Source organism: Harpia harpyja, chromosome 6 (assembly GCF_026419915.1).
Source record: "Harpia harpyja isolate bHarHar1 chromosome 6, bHarHar1 primary haplotype, whole genome shotgun sequence".
In the NCBI taxonomy this organism is placed as follows: domain Eukaryota; kingdom Metazoa; phylum Chordata; class Aves; order Accipitriformes; family Accipitridae; genus Harpia; species Harpia harpyja.
Window position 1 is genome coordinate 29,958,328 of NC_068945.1, and position 15,810 is coordinate 29,974,137.

The window sequence follows — 15,810 nt, forward strand, 5'->3', positions numbered from 1 at the left end:
CTTCTATCTAGCTGATAAGTACCCTACTTCACCTAGAACAGGTACCCTGATTTCACAGCTGTGGTTTTGGTTTTTTTGGGGTTTTTTTTTGTTTGTTTGTTTGTTTAAAGTACTTTTCAAATTACTAGGCTGTCAATAACTGCCTGACAACAGAACTGAAACTAGGTGGGGACATAAATTGCTCCCACTTAGTAGCAAGAATCGGCTTCTAATTTTGATGATTAAAAGGCTTCAAAGCATCAATTCTCTCCTCATCCATATACTCCTCTTGCTCTTCATCACATTATCAGTTTTGAAGTTTCTATATTCTTCTAAAAGCATGCTTGATTCGATGTTTGGAACAACTGCACCTATCTTTAGTTGCTTCACAGCATCTTCAAAGGCTTAGAATCCACTCTGTATAACAAACGTTTATTCAGAAACAGATAATACATTATCTTCTCCAACCCCTAATATTTCCTCCCCCTCCCCCCCAATATTTTTTTTTTTAATAAAACACAGGTGTTTGATGGGCAATCTAAAAAAGGAGAACAATAGCTGTCTTGGGTCTCTTCCCCTACAAACATCTGCTGTTCACATGAAGCACCCTACTAATAATGGTGGTGTTGGCTTCCAAACCAAAGAGAGTACTCCAGAAAACAAGTCCTGCCAAGTCCTCAGTTATTTTCATGGCTAAAAAGGATACAGCGAGATAGAGGAATGGTCTGCATGAGCTAGATAGAACAAAGCGTTAATACAGAACAAGAAAGCAAAAGAAACACAGGGTTGACCAAGAAATGGAATCTGGACCTACAATGATTATAGAGAGTTCATTAAAGTTCAGCAGAGCTGAACAGTATGGATTAGGTTAGTCTCCTAGCTAGAAGGATCAAGTTCAAACTCCAACCAGAGTCTGGAAGCGGCTCTTAGCTTTCTCTCTTACAATACAATCTGAACAAATACAAACGAATGGAGCTACTGGGACTTCAAATACTCATGGCAATAACGCTTTACGAACATAGGAAGTATTGGAAGTGCCATCTAGTGGCTTGTGGCTTGTCACAGATGCTCACTGGCCCAAGGCACATCCTTGCTGCTCTGCATGGGACTTAACACTCCTCTCCTCTGTGTTCCTTACAGAGTGCTAACTACTCTCCTCTCCAAAACCTCTCCCTGAAGCCACAAAGCACAGCAATCATCGTCCAAATCCACACATGCAGGCCGCATGGCCGCACAGCAGCCAAACATTGCCCAAATGACCTCTCTCAAAAGAAGTGAGTTCTCAGGCACAAGAGAAGACTGCTTCCTAGGTATCGGTATCTGAAAAAGGCCCCAGCTCCTTCCTTTTTATAGACTGGGTAAGTTAGAAGGTAAGAAAAAAATTAACATCCCTGCATCAGCAGGAGGATGCAATACAGTCTGATGGGAGTGAAACACTTGGATTTCCTCTACTTCTGAGCACAAGACTGGTTCTTATTTTTCAATCCAGAAAGAAGAGAGCAACTGAGCCTGACCCTACATGGCTAATATATTCATTGCACAAGTGCCAGAGCCTTTCCCCCCCACCCCTACCTCTCTGCATTACCAGAGTTGAAGCATCCCTCCCACAGCACAATCGGTGGTGCACTTGTGCCTATGTCCTTTTTGCCTGATGCCTTCCATTGACTGGTATACACAGTGGAAGCTCAGTTTTTCACACTTCTCTGTCACAGCTGCTGAGCAGAAAAATGTCCAACAGCCAGCGTGAAGTAGTATGCCACCAAATGCATACAAGTCAAAGATGCAAGATGGTGCTTCCTGCATGGAGCCACACCCGACTTTGTACCCAGCAGAGCAATTTCAGAAACAATGTGGTATTCTCACCTGTTAATAATCAAGGGGATGCACCTTTTAGTTAAAGGTCAGTCAGAAGAAAAGAGAAGGAGATCACCACTCCTTCCCTTGAAGTCTATGTGCACTTTTAATGGCCACTAGGGGCTTTGGAGTTAGAGGAGGGAGTTACATGGTATATGCTTGGTAATACATTAGTGGCAGAAGGGGGAGGTTAATTCTTTTGGAAAAAAATCATGGAAGAAAACTCCAACTATGAAAACAGAAAGTACACACACAAGAGGAAACACTATTGTACAGTAAGGTAGCGATCATAGAAAACAAAAAATTTCAAGGCAGGCAAATGCAAATAACATCTGCACTCCTGCACTTTTCTCATTCCCCAACTTAAATTTGAGTTTTCCAGTCCACTGCTTGCTCCCCCTACTCAGAGTTTAATTTTGAATTCTGTGGGCTGCACAGAAGCAGAGACCCCTGAGGATTTGAAGAGTGCCTTCAAGATAGTGTCAGGGTCCACTTCAGCTGGGGGATTTGAGGTGGCGCTTGCACTTGACCGGCGTGGTTCCCCTTCCTTCTTCACTGAAGGGGTGTCACTCAATCGGCTGGAGGATTTGGAAAAAAAAAAAAAAAAAAAAAAAAAGGCAGTATTTAACCTCTCATTATGAAATAAAATTTAACACTATGTCTGCATTTACTGTTATCAGTGTTGCCCCCTTACCAATATTAGAGGTAAAGGTTTTAAATATGCTTTCCTCACAAGAAAACTTCCTCATCTCAGACTCATTTTGAACCTCAGGGCTGGGAACACAATGGAGTCAAGCTGTATTGCACTCAGCTCAACACAGAGCGCCACAGAGAGGAAGAAAAGGAAAATATTCATGGGACAACAATTTGCCAACAGTTTCCCTTCCCCCAGGTTCTCCTCAAAAACAGAATCTGCAAACATATTTGGTTCTTCCCCCCACCCAAAGGACACTTACAGCAATATAGGCTGGTCTGAGGTGATGACATTCCCATTCATATGAAGATTGCATTTCATTGGTTGACCTAAACAAAAGCACAATAAAAGTCCTTCTATCAGAATTGTGGCAAGGTAAGACCCCAGAAATATCACAGAACAGTGCAAGCAATAGAGTTCCACATGCTGGGGAAACATGAGAAAGAACAGCTGATACATCTTTTGTTGCAAAATTACAGCAACAGAAGAGCCACTGAAACACTCAGTACAATATGAAGAACTAATTAAGAAGTTACATATAGGTACAAAACCCTTAGCAGAGAGACAAGAGAAGAACCCATTCTCAGCTGTCTGTTCCTCATCTGACATTCCTAACGTCACTCATCTAGAGAAAGAAAAATCATCTATTTCTAGCTAAAAATTAACAGCTAATTTCAGTCTATAACAATGTTGCAGGTGGATCCAGATTAAAAATTAGCTGATACTAACACTTTTACAAGTCCAATTCAAAATGTTTCTGATTATGCCTTGAGACTTTTGCAAATACTAGTTTTACTTGTACTTTGCAAACAGCTATTCCATCAGCAGGTAAAGCCTTCCTAAGGACTTTCTAGCCGTCGGCACTGGATTAGAAACAAAAGAAATTTAATCTCAAAGTTCAACCAGCGGACTCACCAGACCCTGCCTCTAGCTTTGAGCATTCTCTTTCTAAGAAAATGTTGGTTCCCCCTGCCCCCCCCCCCCCAATTTCACTTAAACTGTGCATATATTCAGCTAGTTACATAGGAGCATATTACGTTGTCTAGCTCTTGAACTGATTTTCTGGCATTTCCTCTCTTTTGGTAGCTTATGAGCATCTGAGATGCTTTTAAACTCTCTGCTGAGGTGGAAAAGTCATCACTGATTTATCTATCCTAAATGCAACTCTCGCCCCAAACTTACCATCTAAGCACCTGTTGTTGTATTTCTTATATGCTGTGATAGCATCTTCTTTCTTCACAAACACTACCTCAGCCACTCCAGGGTGCACCAGCCGGGCTCGCTTCAGAGCACCACACACACAGAATAGCTCCTGAGGGCAGAGAGTTTTTCATGACCATGGTCACATTAAAAGGTACCACTTCAACCAAGGACACCGAGTGAGAAAGGCTTAGTTTCCTAATTGCACCATCCATCCTGCTTAGTAAACACATGGCAGACTCTTGACACTTGTCTTACTGTGTTTGCTACGGTATGAGTACTTGGCATTAGTAATACAGGTTGCACAAGCAGCAAAGTTCAAGGCCAGTACTCTATACATTTGTCACACATGAAGACCAGGCTCATTCTCAGCCTGCTGAGAATGGAAGCACCTAGATAATTTGGATAGGGGCGTAAGTTCAAGGAGAACACCAAGCATTACTTGGCATGAACTCTTCTAAGTGATGTCAGGTATCTCAGTATACCCTAGAAATGGGATTTTGTCCCATCTTCTTAAGCATATGCTTTTTTTAAAAAAGCAAACAAAACCCAAAACAATCAGGAACCCTCGGAGTTTTTGCTAGGAAAGCAAACCCATGTCATACCCCTCTTCATTGCATTCACCATAGATCAACTGATTTATCAAAAGAGGTAGGATAAGGGAAGGAAGTGTCACTCATCCACAGTTTGGCAGTAAGCAACACTCACAACAATGTCTTCCTCTGTGACTCGAGGATGCAGATTGTTTACGGTCATCTTTGTGCCTTCCAAAGGACTGAACGCCAGCTGCCGACACAAACAAATGCATCACATAAAAAAGGTCAGAAATGCAGCAGGCAAGATGGCACAGCAGAGAAAGCATTAAGAAAAAAGTCACTAAAGGGATGTCTGGGAAAGTCCGTACACACACAAAGGAGAGCGCTACAGCTAATAATGGGAAGTATCAATGCTTACAAAAGCCCAGCTCATCTGATGGTGAAAAGGAGCCCCTTTTCCATGCTAATTTCTCTGAAGTAACTTTTCTCTTTCATTCCCAAGTATAACACTAACTTAATCCACATACATACACAGTACTCTCTGGTCATGTCCACACTTTTAAGCACCTGTCTCTGCTGCGCTCTACACCAGCCAGCAAACCCCAAAATATGGCTCCAGCCCCTCAAGAGCATGCTGAACTCAACATGCCTGGGAACACCTGGTGGGTTACCTGTACCCAACATCAGGCAGTTTGGCAAAGTAGTTCCAGCAGGTTGTCTACAAATTGCCTGAGAGGTCATGTGTGTACAGAAGCAGCTGTATTTGGAAGAATCCTGTTATTCTCCTTGCTAACAGGAGCAAACAGAAGACAACATATCTAGTAGTGTTAAAACACTATTCCTAGGGACATGGAAGCCACCAAGGAGTGTCCAAACAACAACTGCCACCTCCCTGTAACATGTGGACCTTGTGCTCACATGCTAGAAAAAAGTTGAGAGAAGCAAGATGCACTAGCTGAGAATTCCCAGTCTCTCTAAATAAACTCTGAAGAAAAGGATGTTTAGACAGATTTCAAATTCTTGGGACATGACTTGCAGTTATCAGAATAAGCTTGATGGAGTCCCAGAAATAATGGGGGAGGGCAGGCAGAAATGAGCTGCTCACATGACCAATGAATAGCAAGTTTCAGATGTTTCAGAGACTTTTTATAAAAAGCATCTGCCACTTCCCTGAGCTCACCTCAACAGGTGCCGGTTCTTTTGGAGGCTCCTCCTTTGTCACTAAGGTCCGGGACATGTTTGTCAAGGCCTTTGTCCGCATAGGAGAGGGAGGTGCAGGTGGAGCTGTGTATGTATCGTTCTGGACCACTTTAGTCAGGGGAACAGTCTTGGACAGAGAGAATTTATTGCCACTCAGCCCAGTCTACAGGAAGAAAGAAAAAAGTATCTTCAAGAGCTGCAGGCTACAAAAGTCATCCCTCTTTTCAAGCACCAACAACAGAAGAGTATTACTAGCATGCACTAAGAACTGCATGTCCTTCCCAGTGTCAAAACCACTACAGTGCTGGAGACTTCCAGCTTTGAGACAAAAATCAACTAAGGTTTCTGGGCATAAACATAAAAAGATACTTTTATCCCAAAAGAGCACTTCCCTCACTAACAAGGACTTTTTAGTTTCATATTCTTCTTAAATGAACTTCACCAGTGTGATTTGAATTTGAAAAGCTCCTTTTATCCAAAGATTTTCAAGTACTTTACAAAGTGTTCACAAAGATTGCTCATTAACAATAAGATTGAGCTGCCCTAGTACAAACAGCAGTACTTCTTCAGAAACACAAAGCTAGGGCACAGAAAGACATGGAGTATAACCTTTCTAGCTGGAACTACCTGAGTTTAAAAGTCAGACCGAAAATTGTGCTTGGTAGCTGCCATGAACAAGAGATAACACATTTACTACTAAAAAAACCAAACAACAACGACAACAAACACATAAGGCTGTTTTTAAGGATCACAAATGGCCAGGAGCTCCATTCTGAATACCCACATAAGAAAAAAACCCATGGGATAATCATTGCACTAGACTGCCTATGTGATGGTAAAACAACATGCATTTGCTTTTTCAGAACCACAGAATAATTTAGAGCTAACCTATGTCCAATCCCCATGTCTGAAACAGGGTTAACTTCAAAGACATATGAGGTTGGCTCAGGGCCTTATCCAGTTAAACTCTGAATATCTGAGAATGGCGATTTCACAACCTCTCTGGGTCCCTGTGCCAGATGCTGATCAATATCCTGAGAATTGCACAACTTCCACCCCCTGCCCCTTCCACCCAACTAGAATTTCTTTTGCTGCAACACATTTGTTGGTTCATCTTCTCCCTGTTTACTCCTGAAATGGACCTGTTTTTGCCTTTTCTATGACCACGTATTAGGCAGTGACAGTGGACAGATCTCACTACAGCCTTCTCTTCTCAGCCTTAAAAGACACTGACTGCTCTCTTGTCCTCTCCTCACATATCATGCGCTGCACCCCTCTGACCACCCTGTTGTACTGGTTCCAGTCTGTCAGTGTCTTTCTTGTATCACAGAGCCCCAAAATAGGCACAGAATTCCAGGTGCATTCTCAAAATGCCAAACAGATGGGAATACTTATCTTCCTTGATTTGCTGGCTATGATCTTACTAACATACAATCTACAATTGGCCTTCGTTGCTGGAAGGATGCACTGCTAACTCAGTACATCACTCAGCAGGACCCCCAGGCTCTTTCCTACAAAGCTGCTTTTTAGCCAGCCAGTTCTCAGCTTAAGTTGCAGAGGGTTATCCCATCCTGAGAGCAGGACCTTGCATCTGTCTTTGTTGAAATTCCATCTTCTCCAGAGCATGAGTACTGCCCAACAAGCTGTGAATTAAGATTTTGCATGGCAAGAGATTTCCTGCTTTGATGTCCAGTCTCTAGAAACAGCAGAAAGCTGCCCTTCCTTGCTTGCTCAAACAATAACAGGATAGGTTCAGAGAACCTCCCCAACAAGAAGAAAGTCCAAGAGCTAACATGCAGCAACCTGCCAGCAAGGGAGAAAGCACAAATTCTGGCTGCAAAAGGCCTATAAAACCACAGTTAGCCTAAAAGCATTGCGTACCAAAAATAACACTAGAAGCATTGGCACAAGGGAAGGATGGGAAGCAAACATTTCAGGAGAAAGCACTGTTTACATACTTCAAAAGAACATAAGCCCTGTAAAGCCACAGCCTGTGTGTCTACCCAACGTGAGCATAGCACGGTGGGGACTGTTCAGATAATCCCTTACCGCATTGTGCAAGAAACTGTTTGTGGTGGTGATTTTCATCTGTTTGCTAGTAAGGGGAGAGACACTTTCATCGTCATCTTCCATGTCATACAGACCCTGAAGAAAGGCAAGGTAATAGTTTACAAGCAGGTAGATTTAACCTAGACATCATTTCCAAAATAAGTAGTTTTCTCCTGTCTTCAGCCTTCTTCAGGTAACGAACATGACTACATTGGACTTTATGCCTGTCCTTGCAGCTTGGGGACACAGAGCTGAAGGTATGCAAGTCCATTTCAAAACATCAGTGTAAAAACTATCAAACTTCTCTTCCAGAAATGCCATGGTAAAGCTGTTTCCCTGGGTGTACTGAAACCATGCAGATTTCTCTAATCCCTAGACCTCATCAGGACTGATGAAACCACATTAATGGAATAAAGCCTCAGTGTCTTATTTTTTAGCACCCTGCTACCTTTAAAGTTGAAGACTGTGCATATGATTTTTTTTTTTTTTTTTTTTTTTAATTAAGCAGATGCTTGCCAAATACATCTGAACCAAACGTTCCTTTTGAATAGCCTGCTCTCCTCAGCACAGCACATATCCGTCTGGCACTAGAAAACACTGCACTAGGAGGTTTACTGAATGAATAATTAATTTCCCAGTTCAACTTAACACTCATAGCCCTGCCTTAAAATACTGAGGTGGACTCCTACAAAAATATTTTTTCATAGACTCTAAATAATGCTAAGAAAGTCTATACACATATGGCACTGCCCAGAACATAAATCACAACTCAAAACAGCTTCCCATTAATTCAGTAGAAAGGTAAAGAAAAATGGAGGGATTAGCAATGAGAGCTTGCAAAATAAGTGAGTTTTCACAGTCAGCAAGATTCTGGTTTACAAACAGGAAAGTTGTTCCAGTCACAGAAAGGAAGGAAATGCTATGAAGGAAAAAACCAAAAGGGATATTAGAACAGAGGAGAATTGTGCAGAAAAGGAAAAAAATGGGAAAACCACTAGCCATCAGGACAATGGACTTGAGACAAATGAAATGGAATCAAGGCTTACAGTGATGAGGTCAGAATAATGAAGACACTTCCTTAAGTGACAGCATCTGGGATAGGTGAGGGCAGCAGGTCAATGTAGAGGTAACATACACAAATAGCTAAAGTTACCACAATTGAGGCCAAAAAAACCCCAGGACATGATATTGTGAACGTCAGTTTTCCAACACTTCATGTAATGCTTTATGTATACACACACACACAAAGAGTAATAAAAACGTGTAATTCCTCTCTGAAAGCACCCAGGGTGGTAAGGTGGCTGAATGGCTGGAGGCTGTGACAAAGGCCTTTAAAATTGGTCCCAGAAGAGACAGCATGAATTCTAGGGTTTTCCTCAAAGCCTGCTTGATAAGGGACATGGCAACATTGAAAGCACATCAGAATACCAGTTAACATAATTCACTATCAGGTTTCCAGCAGGGACCCACAGCTGGGATTTCACAGGAAGGTTGTACCCTCTCCCACCTCACTGTAGAACATTTGACCATGTACAATCATGTCCATTCTCTGAAGAGGCTCGCAGGATGGTGAATCAAAACAACCACCAACTTGATCTGATGTGGTGTCACTGAGAAATTTACAGAAAGACATCAGACCTAAAGGTCACAGTTTCTAGGAGAAAAAAACCATTAGCACAGACAGATAAAAACTGGGCATACCTACTTTGCATTCATATAACACAGAAAGAATTGAGATCAATTAGACTAAAATGAAAACCTCGATTACCACGAAAATATCTTAACCACGCAAGAATAGGGAGCTAAGCTGTTAGAGAACTTCCAAACACTTTTCTTTCCTACTTAAAGTTTTCTTTGCACCTACCAATGTTTATGGACACCTTCCTTCCCCCCCCAAAGGTAACAAACAAAGAGCACAGAGCAGGCACACACCTGTTTGTGTGTATGGTTGTTGACGACATTGATCCTCATTCCTGCTGGATGAGACTGTCCAGGAACTGCAGCCTTCTGCTACAGTTAGAGAGAAAGAACCAAACCATTAAATGCTACAGTGCACCAGATCGCCATTTCAGAAGATCAGAGCTGTTAGTTGATACCCTGAGACCACTTAAATGAAACTTGCTCTCCTGCTCTTGAAATATGTTACCACAATATGCTATTAGACAACGTCTATGTTTCCTGTAATATGTTAAGTATGAGATAACTTCACTTAATCAAAGAAATTAAAACCTAAGGCCACGCAGAGGAACTGATTCAGATTACTTGAGTTTTAGTCCAAGATTAGTGGGAACAGGACTTAACTCCAGCCCTGCCAGCACTGAGTAGATCTACATTTCTGCCAATACGAAACCATGAATGGGGTAAATCAGTAAGCAAGCTTCTCTTCTTTCACGCTGCAGGGAACCAAAGATACCTATTTCCATCAAACTCAACAAGTTGGGACACAACACAATTTAGTTCAGTTCCATTTCAAAGGAGAAGTATATACTGTCCCTTCACACTAGAGCTGGAATAAGCTGTAGTGGAATAAAATGATGCACAGGGTAGCAGCCTGTTATCCCCTGAAACCAGGAAATCATAACAGGAGTGGTCAGGGAACACAGCTGTACTAATCAACAACTGAAATCAAGCAGCAACTCCCTCCAAAATGCCCTCTGGGTTTTTGAAAAAGCTGGAAGCTGTCCACTACAGAAAGGATGGGTCTTCTTACAAAAATACTCCATACAGGCAGTAAAATCTTCAGATTCGCATCTTCTCTAGACTGTAACTTACACTAGAGCACCCTCATGTTTCAATTTGCTAATCAATTCGGGAACAAGGGTATCTGTCTTGCAGAAACACCAGCAGAGCTATGGAAATTCTTTGGGTTTCAAAGACTTTTTTCCTTCCTTTATGAGAAAAAAGACCACAGTACAGGACATTAGGGCTGTGTGCTGCATCTCAGATCAAGATACTTTAGCTTGATTCTGCTCTCACATTTGGGAAGAGAGGAGGGCAATTTGGAATTTTGCTGTAAATCTTTAAAAAAATAATTAGATAATTGCTCATGTGCATGGTTTTGCCTACAGTCTTAATCACCATTATATTCTGCAATATTTTTTCTTGCACTAAGTTGTCTAACAAACAGAAAATACTATAGGTCAAACCAAGTCATATAAAAAAAAAAAAAGTCAGAGTAAATTGTTACTGTACCAAGTCTCTGGAAACTACTTTAACTCCTAGAAACTTTTTAGAAAATGTTCAACTCCTAATGGCTGATAGTGGTGATTTGGCTTAGAAGGACAGCATGAGTACTAATTATCCAGCTAATTAAAGACTACTGAACAGACTGCTCTGCTGTTCTGCGATTAGCCTTTCTTACTGCCACCAAGAGTCCTTTCTCTTTCGGCCTGGCAATAAACCTGCAGAGTAATGGGAAATTTCCTAGGCTAATTTACAAAAGAAACATGTTTGATAGTCTTGAGCAAAAACCCACAGGCGAACAGAAAGCAGACTCATCTAGGCTTTCAAACTGATGAGAATAAGAGATTTTTCTGGGTATGTGTAAGCACACTGTTGATCTTTGGGAGGAAGAAAATGAAATAGGTAGGCTAGGAACTTCAGTTACATGCTTGTAGAGATGAAGCCACTCCTCGAACAACAATCCTGACAGTCTAGAAACTTCTGACTCTATCCACTGGACCTAACACACACATAGTTCAATAGTAGTTGTTCCTCTGAGAAATTTGCTAAGAATCAAGTTACTGTGCACACAGCAAAGTGAAATTAGGAAATCGTCATAGGAAATCAGCAGGTTAGGGTGACCAACTAATTATATTGCAATTGAAATAAATCTTGAGCCTCAGCAGGAATGCATCATGTAATCGGGCAACTCCCTGGAAGCCAGGGCTTTCCTGAAAACCAGACAAGTAGAAATAGAGAAACTGTAGACAGGCTCATTGAATTTTAGATATTCTTAGATACAAACATAGCTGTATATTCTAAACCGTTACCCCACCACTAGGATAAACCAGTTATCTAGACAGGACAATCCACAACATCAGACTTGCAAAGTGGGGTGGTGTAAGAATGACAAAAAATGCATATGTTTTCTTTGTATTTAGATGTGGAAGAGACTACTTAACCATTTGAGACAACTATAATGTTGACAGATAGGAGTGCTGCTTTAGTCTTTATTGGGCCCAAAATTCAAGTGAAAATTTAAATGAAAGCTGTGATTCTACAAAAAGTCCCAAGCAGCTGCAAGGACACCCAAAAGGCTCTATCTCCTGCCCTACAGGCTGGACTGAACTGAATCACAATCGCTTCTATTGTAAACATGTGAACATAGTCATGTATTATCATTTCTACTGGACTGCTGTAGAACAACTGAGGGGCTCAGGGGTGGTTTGCTTGACCTACTTGGATAGTTTTGGTGATTTTCATGGCTGGATTTACTGTCGCCATAGTTGGGCTAACAGCAGCTGGAGTGCTCCTTTTTAAGCTGATCTTCTCTCTGGCATCCACCACTTTGGTCACCTTTTCGGCAGCAACACTTTGCTGCTTACGGGAATTCAACATCTCTCGAGCATCCTGCACCTTCCCTTTGATTTTGAACCGAGCGTCCTTTTGAACCAGTTTTTCACGGGCATCTTTAACCCCCAGTTTGTGTCGGGCATCAGTGAGTCCTATCTTCTGACGGGCATCAAATGTCCGCTGGAAGCTGACAGTTGGTGATGATCTATTTAGAAGATTTTGCTGGATCCCAATGCGAGATCTTACACCTCCAAACACTGGCCTTGTGTTAAGCCTGGGGGGGGGGGGTGGGGGGGGGTGGGGAGAGGGAGGAAAAAAAAGTTTCAGGCATTGTAAGATGTGATACAGTATCAACAAAAGTATTGGTGTTTCTGTAAACAAAAGGTCATTATTACTGCACAGAAATCCACTCAGGTTAGATGTCCAAATACAACAGTAGAGCTCTTAAGCTGTTTTATGCTGGATTTTACTTTCTACATAAAGAGCTAAGGAACCAATTTCTAAAATCCATCCTTAAGCTCACATTTACAAGCTTAAGTAAAGGGTCTGACTTCAGCTGTGCTAAGTACATACTACATTTAAACAAAATTCATCAACAACTTAGGTACTTTGGGGAAACCTTTGAAGACAAAGAGCAACAGAAACAGACTTTCTAGCTTTAGGACAGAGCATCTTCTGTAATAAAATAATATGTCTTGATACAAAGGAAACATGGAACTACACGTGATTTCAAGAATTCTGGGCAGCAAGTTCAGATTTGTGGGAGTGTAGAGGCTTGGATTTTAGGATGTGCAAGCACCAGTACCAATCTCAGTTCAAAGCCACCGGTTTCAAAGTTGATTAACTGCCAGCAAGAATACTTATCAGTCAAATTACTTTTTAACATCACTGCCTCTTCTTTAATCTACTAACAGAACTGCTGTGCTCCATGGCCTTTACTTTTTAAGCACATCATCACTACAATACTGGGCGCAGAAAGATAACAGCCGACAGAAACGACAGCATTTGTACTTGTACACAAGTATTACTAAGAAGCAGCCCATTATGTAGTGAAAGCTGAAACTAGCTTCTTGTTACAGGTCCGATTCACTTTTTCAAAATCTCCCCTAAAAGGAAACAGCTTGTCTAATTTTTTAATACAGTTCCTCCTCTAAGTATTTTTTAAGGTTTTCTTTTTTCTATTGGGTTTCTTCTTTTTTTTTTTTTTTTAAAAGATGACAAAGTGGTAAGAGAAATTTTAAAGTCAAGGTACTGAAAAAATATTCTTGCTGTTCGCTTTTTAAAATTCAAAATAAGCTACAGATGGCTACAGCGTCCATCTGCTTTCTGAAATGTATTGTCCAGTATTATAAAGTCTAAACGTAGATATCTAGAATTTTGTTACCTAGCTAAAGATCCTATGGCTGCTCTCTCATACAACCAAAACACACTAGCTAGAAGAAACAGGAGTACTATTAAGACCAGTTATTAAAACATATCCAGAATAATACAAAAGACTAACAGTACCCATAAAGCAACAGCCACATAACAAGACTTCCCTTGCAATTTAAAAAAGCATTAATTTAGCTATGTTGAAAGCTTTCAGTTAGAGCACTGCAAAAGGCTTAATGAGTGGTTCTTTTTAATAAGCATAAAAGAGGTCAAAGTAAAACCAGAAATACATGTATCAGCATTTAAGCCAGAATTAGTTAAAGCTGTTAATGACACGAACTAATGAAATCGGTTAGGAAACTCTGTACTGAAGTTTACACTGTCTCTGAAGACTTGTGTTTATCCTATAAGCAACACTTTTCTGCAGACTGTTTAGGCATTTTGTGACATCTAAAATAAAAGAGGATCTCAAACATCTAATTCACTTTCCAGAACTCCAAGTTCTGGCTTGAATATTTTGTGGATTAGTACATTTTACAGGTGAAGATTTTTCTGTTATTTCCTCTAGACTACTGAACAGCATGGATATAATGATTTAAATTTATTCAGTTTATCCAGCTTTCACAGAGTCAAGTTAGCTACCTCAAAAATCTTATAAAGTGAGCTAAACATGACACAGAAATGCAAGGCACAGAAATTCTTACAGTGCTGCAGAGTGATTACTGTTCAGCAAATGAAAGCAGGAAGAATTCCTGGAAGAAATGAGAGTTAAGGAGGGATTTGAAAAAGGAGAAAGGAGGTGCTTGGCATATTAAGCAGCACAAGACTGTTCCAAATACATAGGATAATATGAATGAAAGCACAAAGCCAAGGCCTTGTCTAGACTAGGATTTAAATATGTGTTTGAGTGTTTTGCTAGCATACATTAGCAGATAACTTTCGAAATACTACTCTAGACATACAAATGCAGACATTCAGAATTAAAACCTACGATCCTCCAATGACCATTAAATTAAAAAAAAAACCCCAATAAAACAACAGCAATAACAAAAAGGAGCACACTTAGCTAACACAGATGGGGAGAAATTCATGGACAAGATCTTCAGAAGCATCAAGAGACTACAGCAAAAGGCAAGATGAAAAGCTACCAAAGGAGAAGCCACATAAGAACTGCCAACAGCTGCACTAGAGTAAATGGCCCAGCTTACACTGCAGACATCTGCCCTACAAAGAAAGTATCCAGTCTTGTAGCTAATATGTAACACACTCCACATCCCCACGAGCGTTTCAAACAATCTGCCTGGGTATCATTAACGATGCTACAGAGACTACAATTTCCAAGGGCCAGGCAGCAATTTCGATGAAGCCACTACAGCCTGAAGCCTCGCCTGTGCGGATCCCGATCAGCTTTGCTACAGTTACGGCTCCCCGTGGCACAACTACACCTCCCACGGCTATCCCACAATGCACCGTGCCGCTCATCAACCCACCGCTTCTGGGAGCTGTGGGGGGGACCGGGCACCCCCAGGCCACTGCCTGACGAAGAGCTGCAGCCCAGCAGCAGCTCCTGCTGCAGACAGAGGGCAGCCCGGAGACCGAGGGGCTCGGGGGTGGGAGGCGCCCAGGCCCTGCTGATCCCGGCTTGGGGAGCACCACTGCGTTAATCAGCGGGGAGAAGCAGGAGGTATCGGGGAAGGCGCAGGTCAGAGGCACTAGCGAAGCGATGGGCTGTGCCAGGAATCTCGGGAGAAACGAGAAGGGCCCGAGAAGAGAAGGGGATAGGCGGTGGGTCGGCCTGCCCTGCCGGGGCCAGAGCCCACGGGGCAAAGCCAGGCACAAGGGATTGAGGCGGGGGAACAGACCCCCCACCCCGGCCCTAGCCCTGAGCGACGGCCACCACCGCCAATCTGCATCAAAGGCGCGGCCCCGCAGAGCGACGCCTAAGCCAATGGGAAGGCGAGAGCGGGGAATAGGGCCGGGCCGCGCTGAGGCAGGCTGCGGCCCGCAGCCTCCGGAGCGGACCGACCAGGACGGAGACCAGAGGAACCACCGGAGGCCGCCGGGTCCGGGGCGCTGCTCTCCCGACCGCTTACCTCCCTTTCACCGTCACACCGCGTTTCCGTATGAGCTCGTCCAGAGAGAGGTCCGCCATCTTGTCGCGGGGCCCAACGATAAGACGCAGCGAGCGAGACCCGGACATGACATCATAGTGCTTCCGCTCCTCGCCCCGCCTCCAGAAGTAAGGCAGTCCGTTCCCCCGGTCCCGCCCGAGTGCGCGCGCGCGCGGGGGTGGGGCGGGGAGGGCGTCCCACAACCCCCAGCGGCGCCCGCGCACCTCATTTACATACGGTCCCCTCTATGTCCCGTTCCGGTTCGGCCCGTGGCAGCCGTTACGCGGCACGGAAGGGAAAG

The 15,810-nt window shown here is 42.7% G+C and overlaps 1 protein-coding gene across 4 annotated transcripts; it reads right to left on the bottom strand.

The window, feature by feature from the left end:
- Positions 1-1,915: 1,915 nt before the first annotated feature.
- On the bottom strand, positions 1,916-15,636 carry POLDIP3 (DNA polymerase delta interacting protein 3). Of its 4 annotated transcripts, none has more exons than XM_052791052.1 (9): positions 15,492-15,636; positions 11,914-12,301; positions 9,445-9,519; positions 7,513-7,608; positions 5,444-5,626; positions 4,436-4,513; positions 3,710-3,839; positions 2,790-2,856; positions 1,916-2,411 (listed from the first exon to the last, which is right to left on the bottom strand). In XM_052791052.1, exons 1-9 carry the CDS (start codon positions 15,596-15,598, stop codon positions 2,237-2,239), a joined length of 1,299 nt encoding a protein of 432 aa, XP_052647012.1. In that variant the 5' UTR covers positions 15,599-15,636; the 3' UTR covers positions 1,916-2,236. The 4 variants fall into 4 exon arrangements, with proteins under 4 accessions (XP_052647012.1, XP_052647011.1, XP_052647013.1 ...); XM_052791051.1 differs by having other exon boundaries at positions 9,445-9,522; XM_052791053.1 differs by lacking the exon at positions 9,445-9,519.
- Positions 15,637-15,810: the final 174 nt, after the last annotated feature.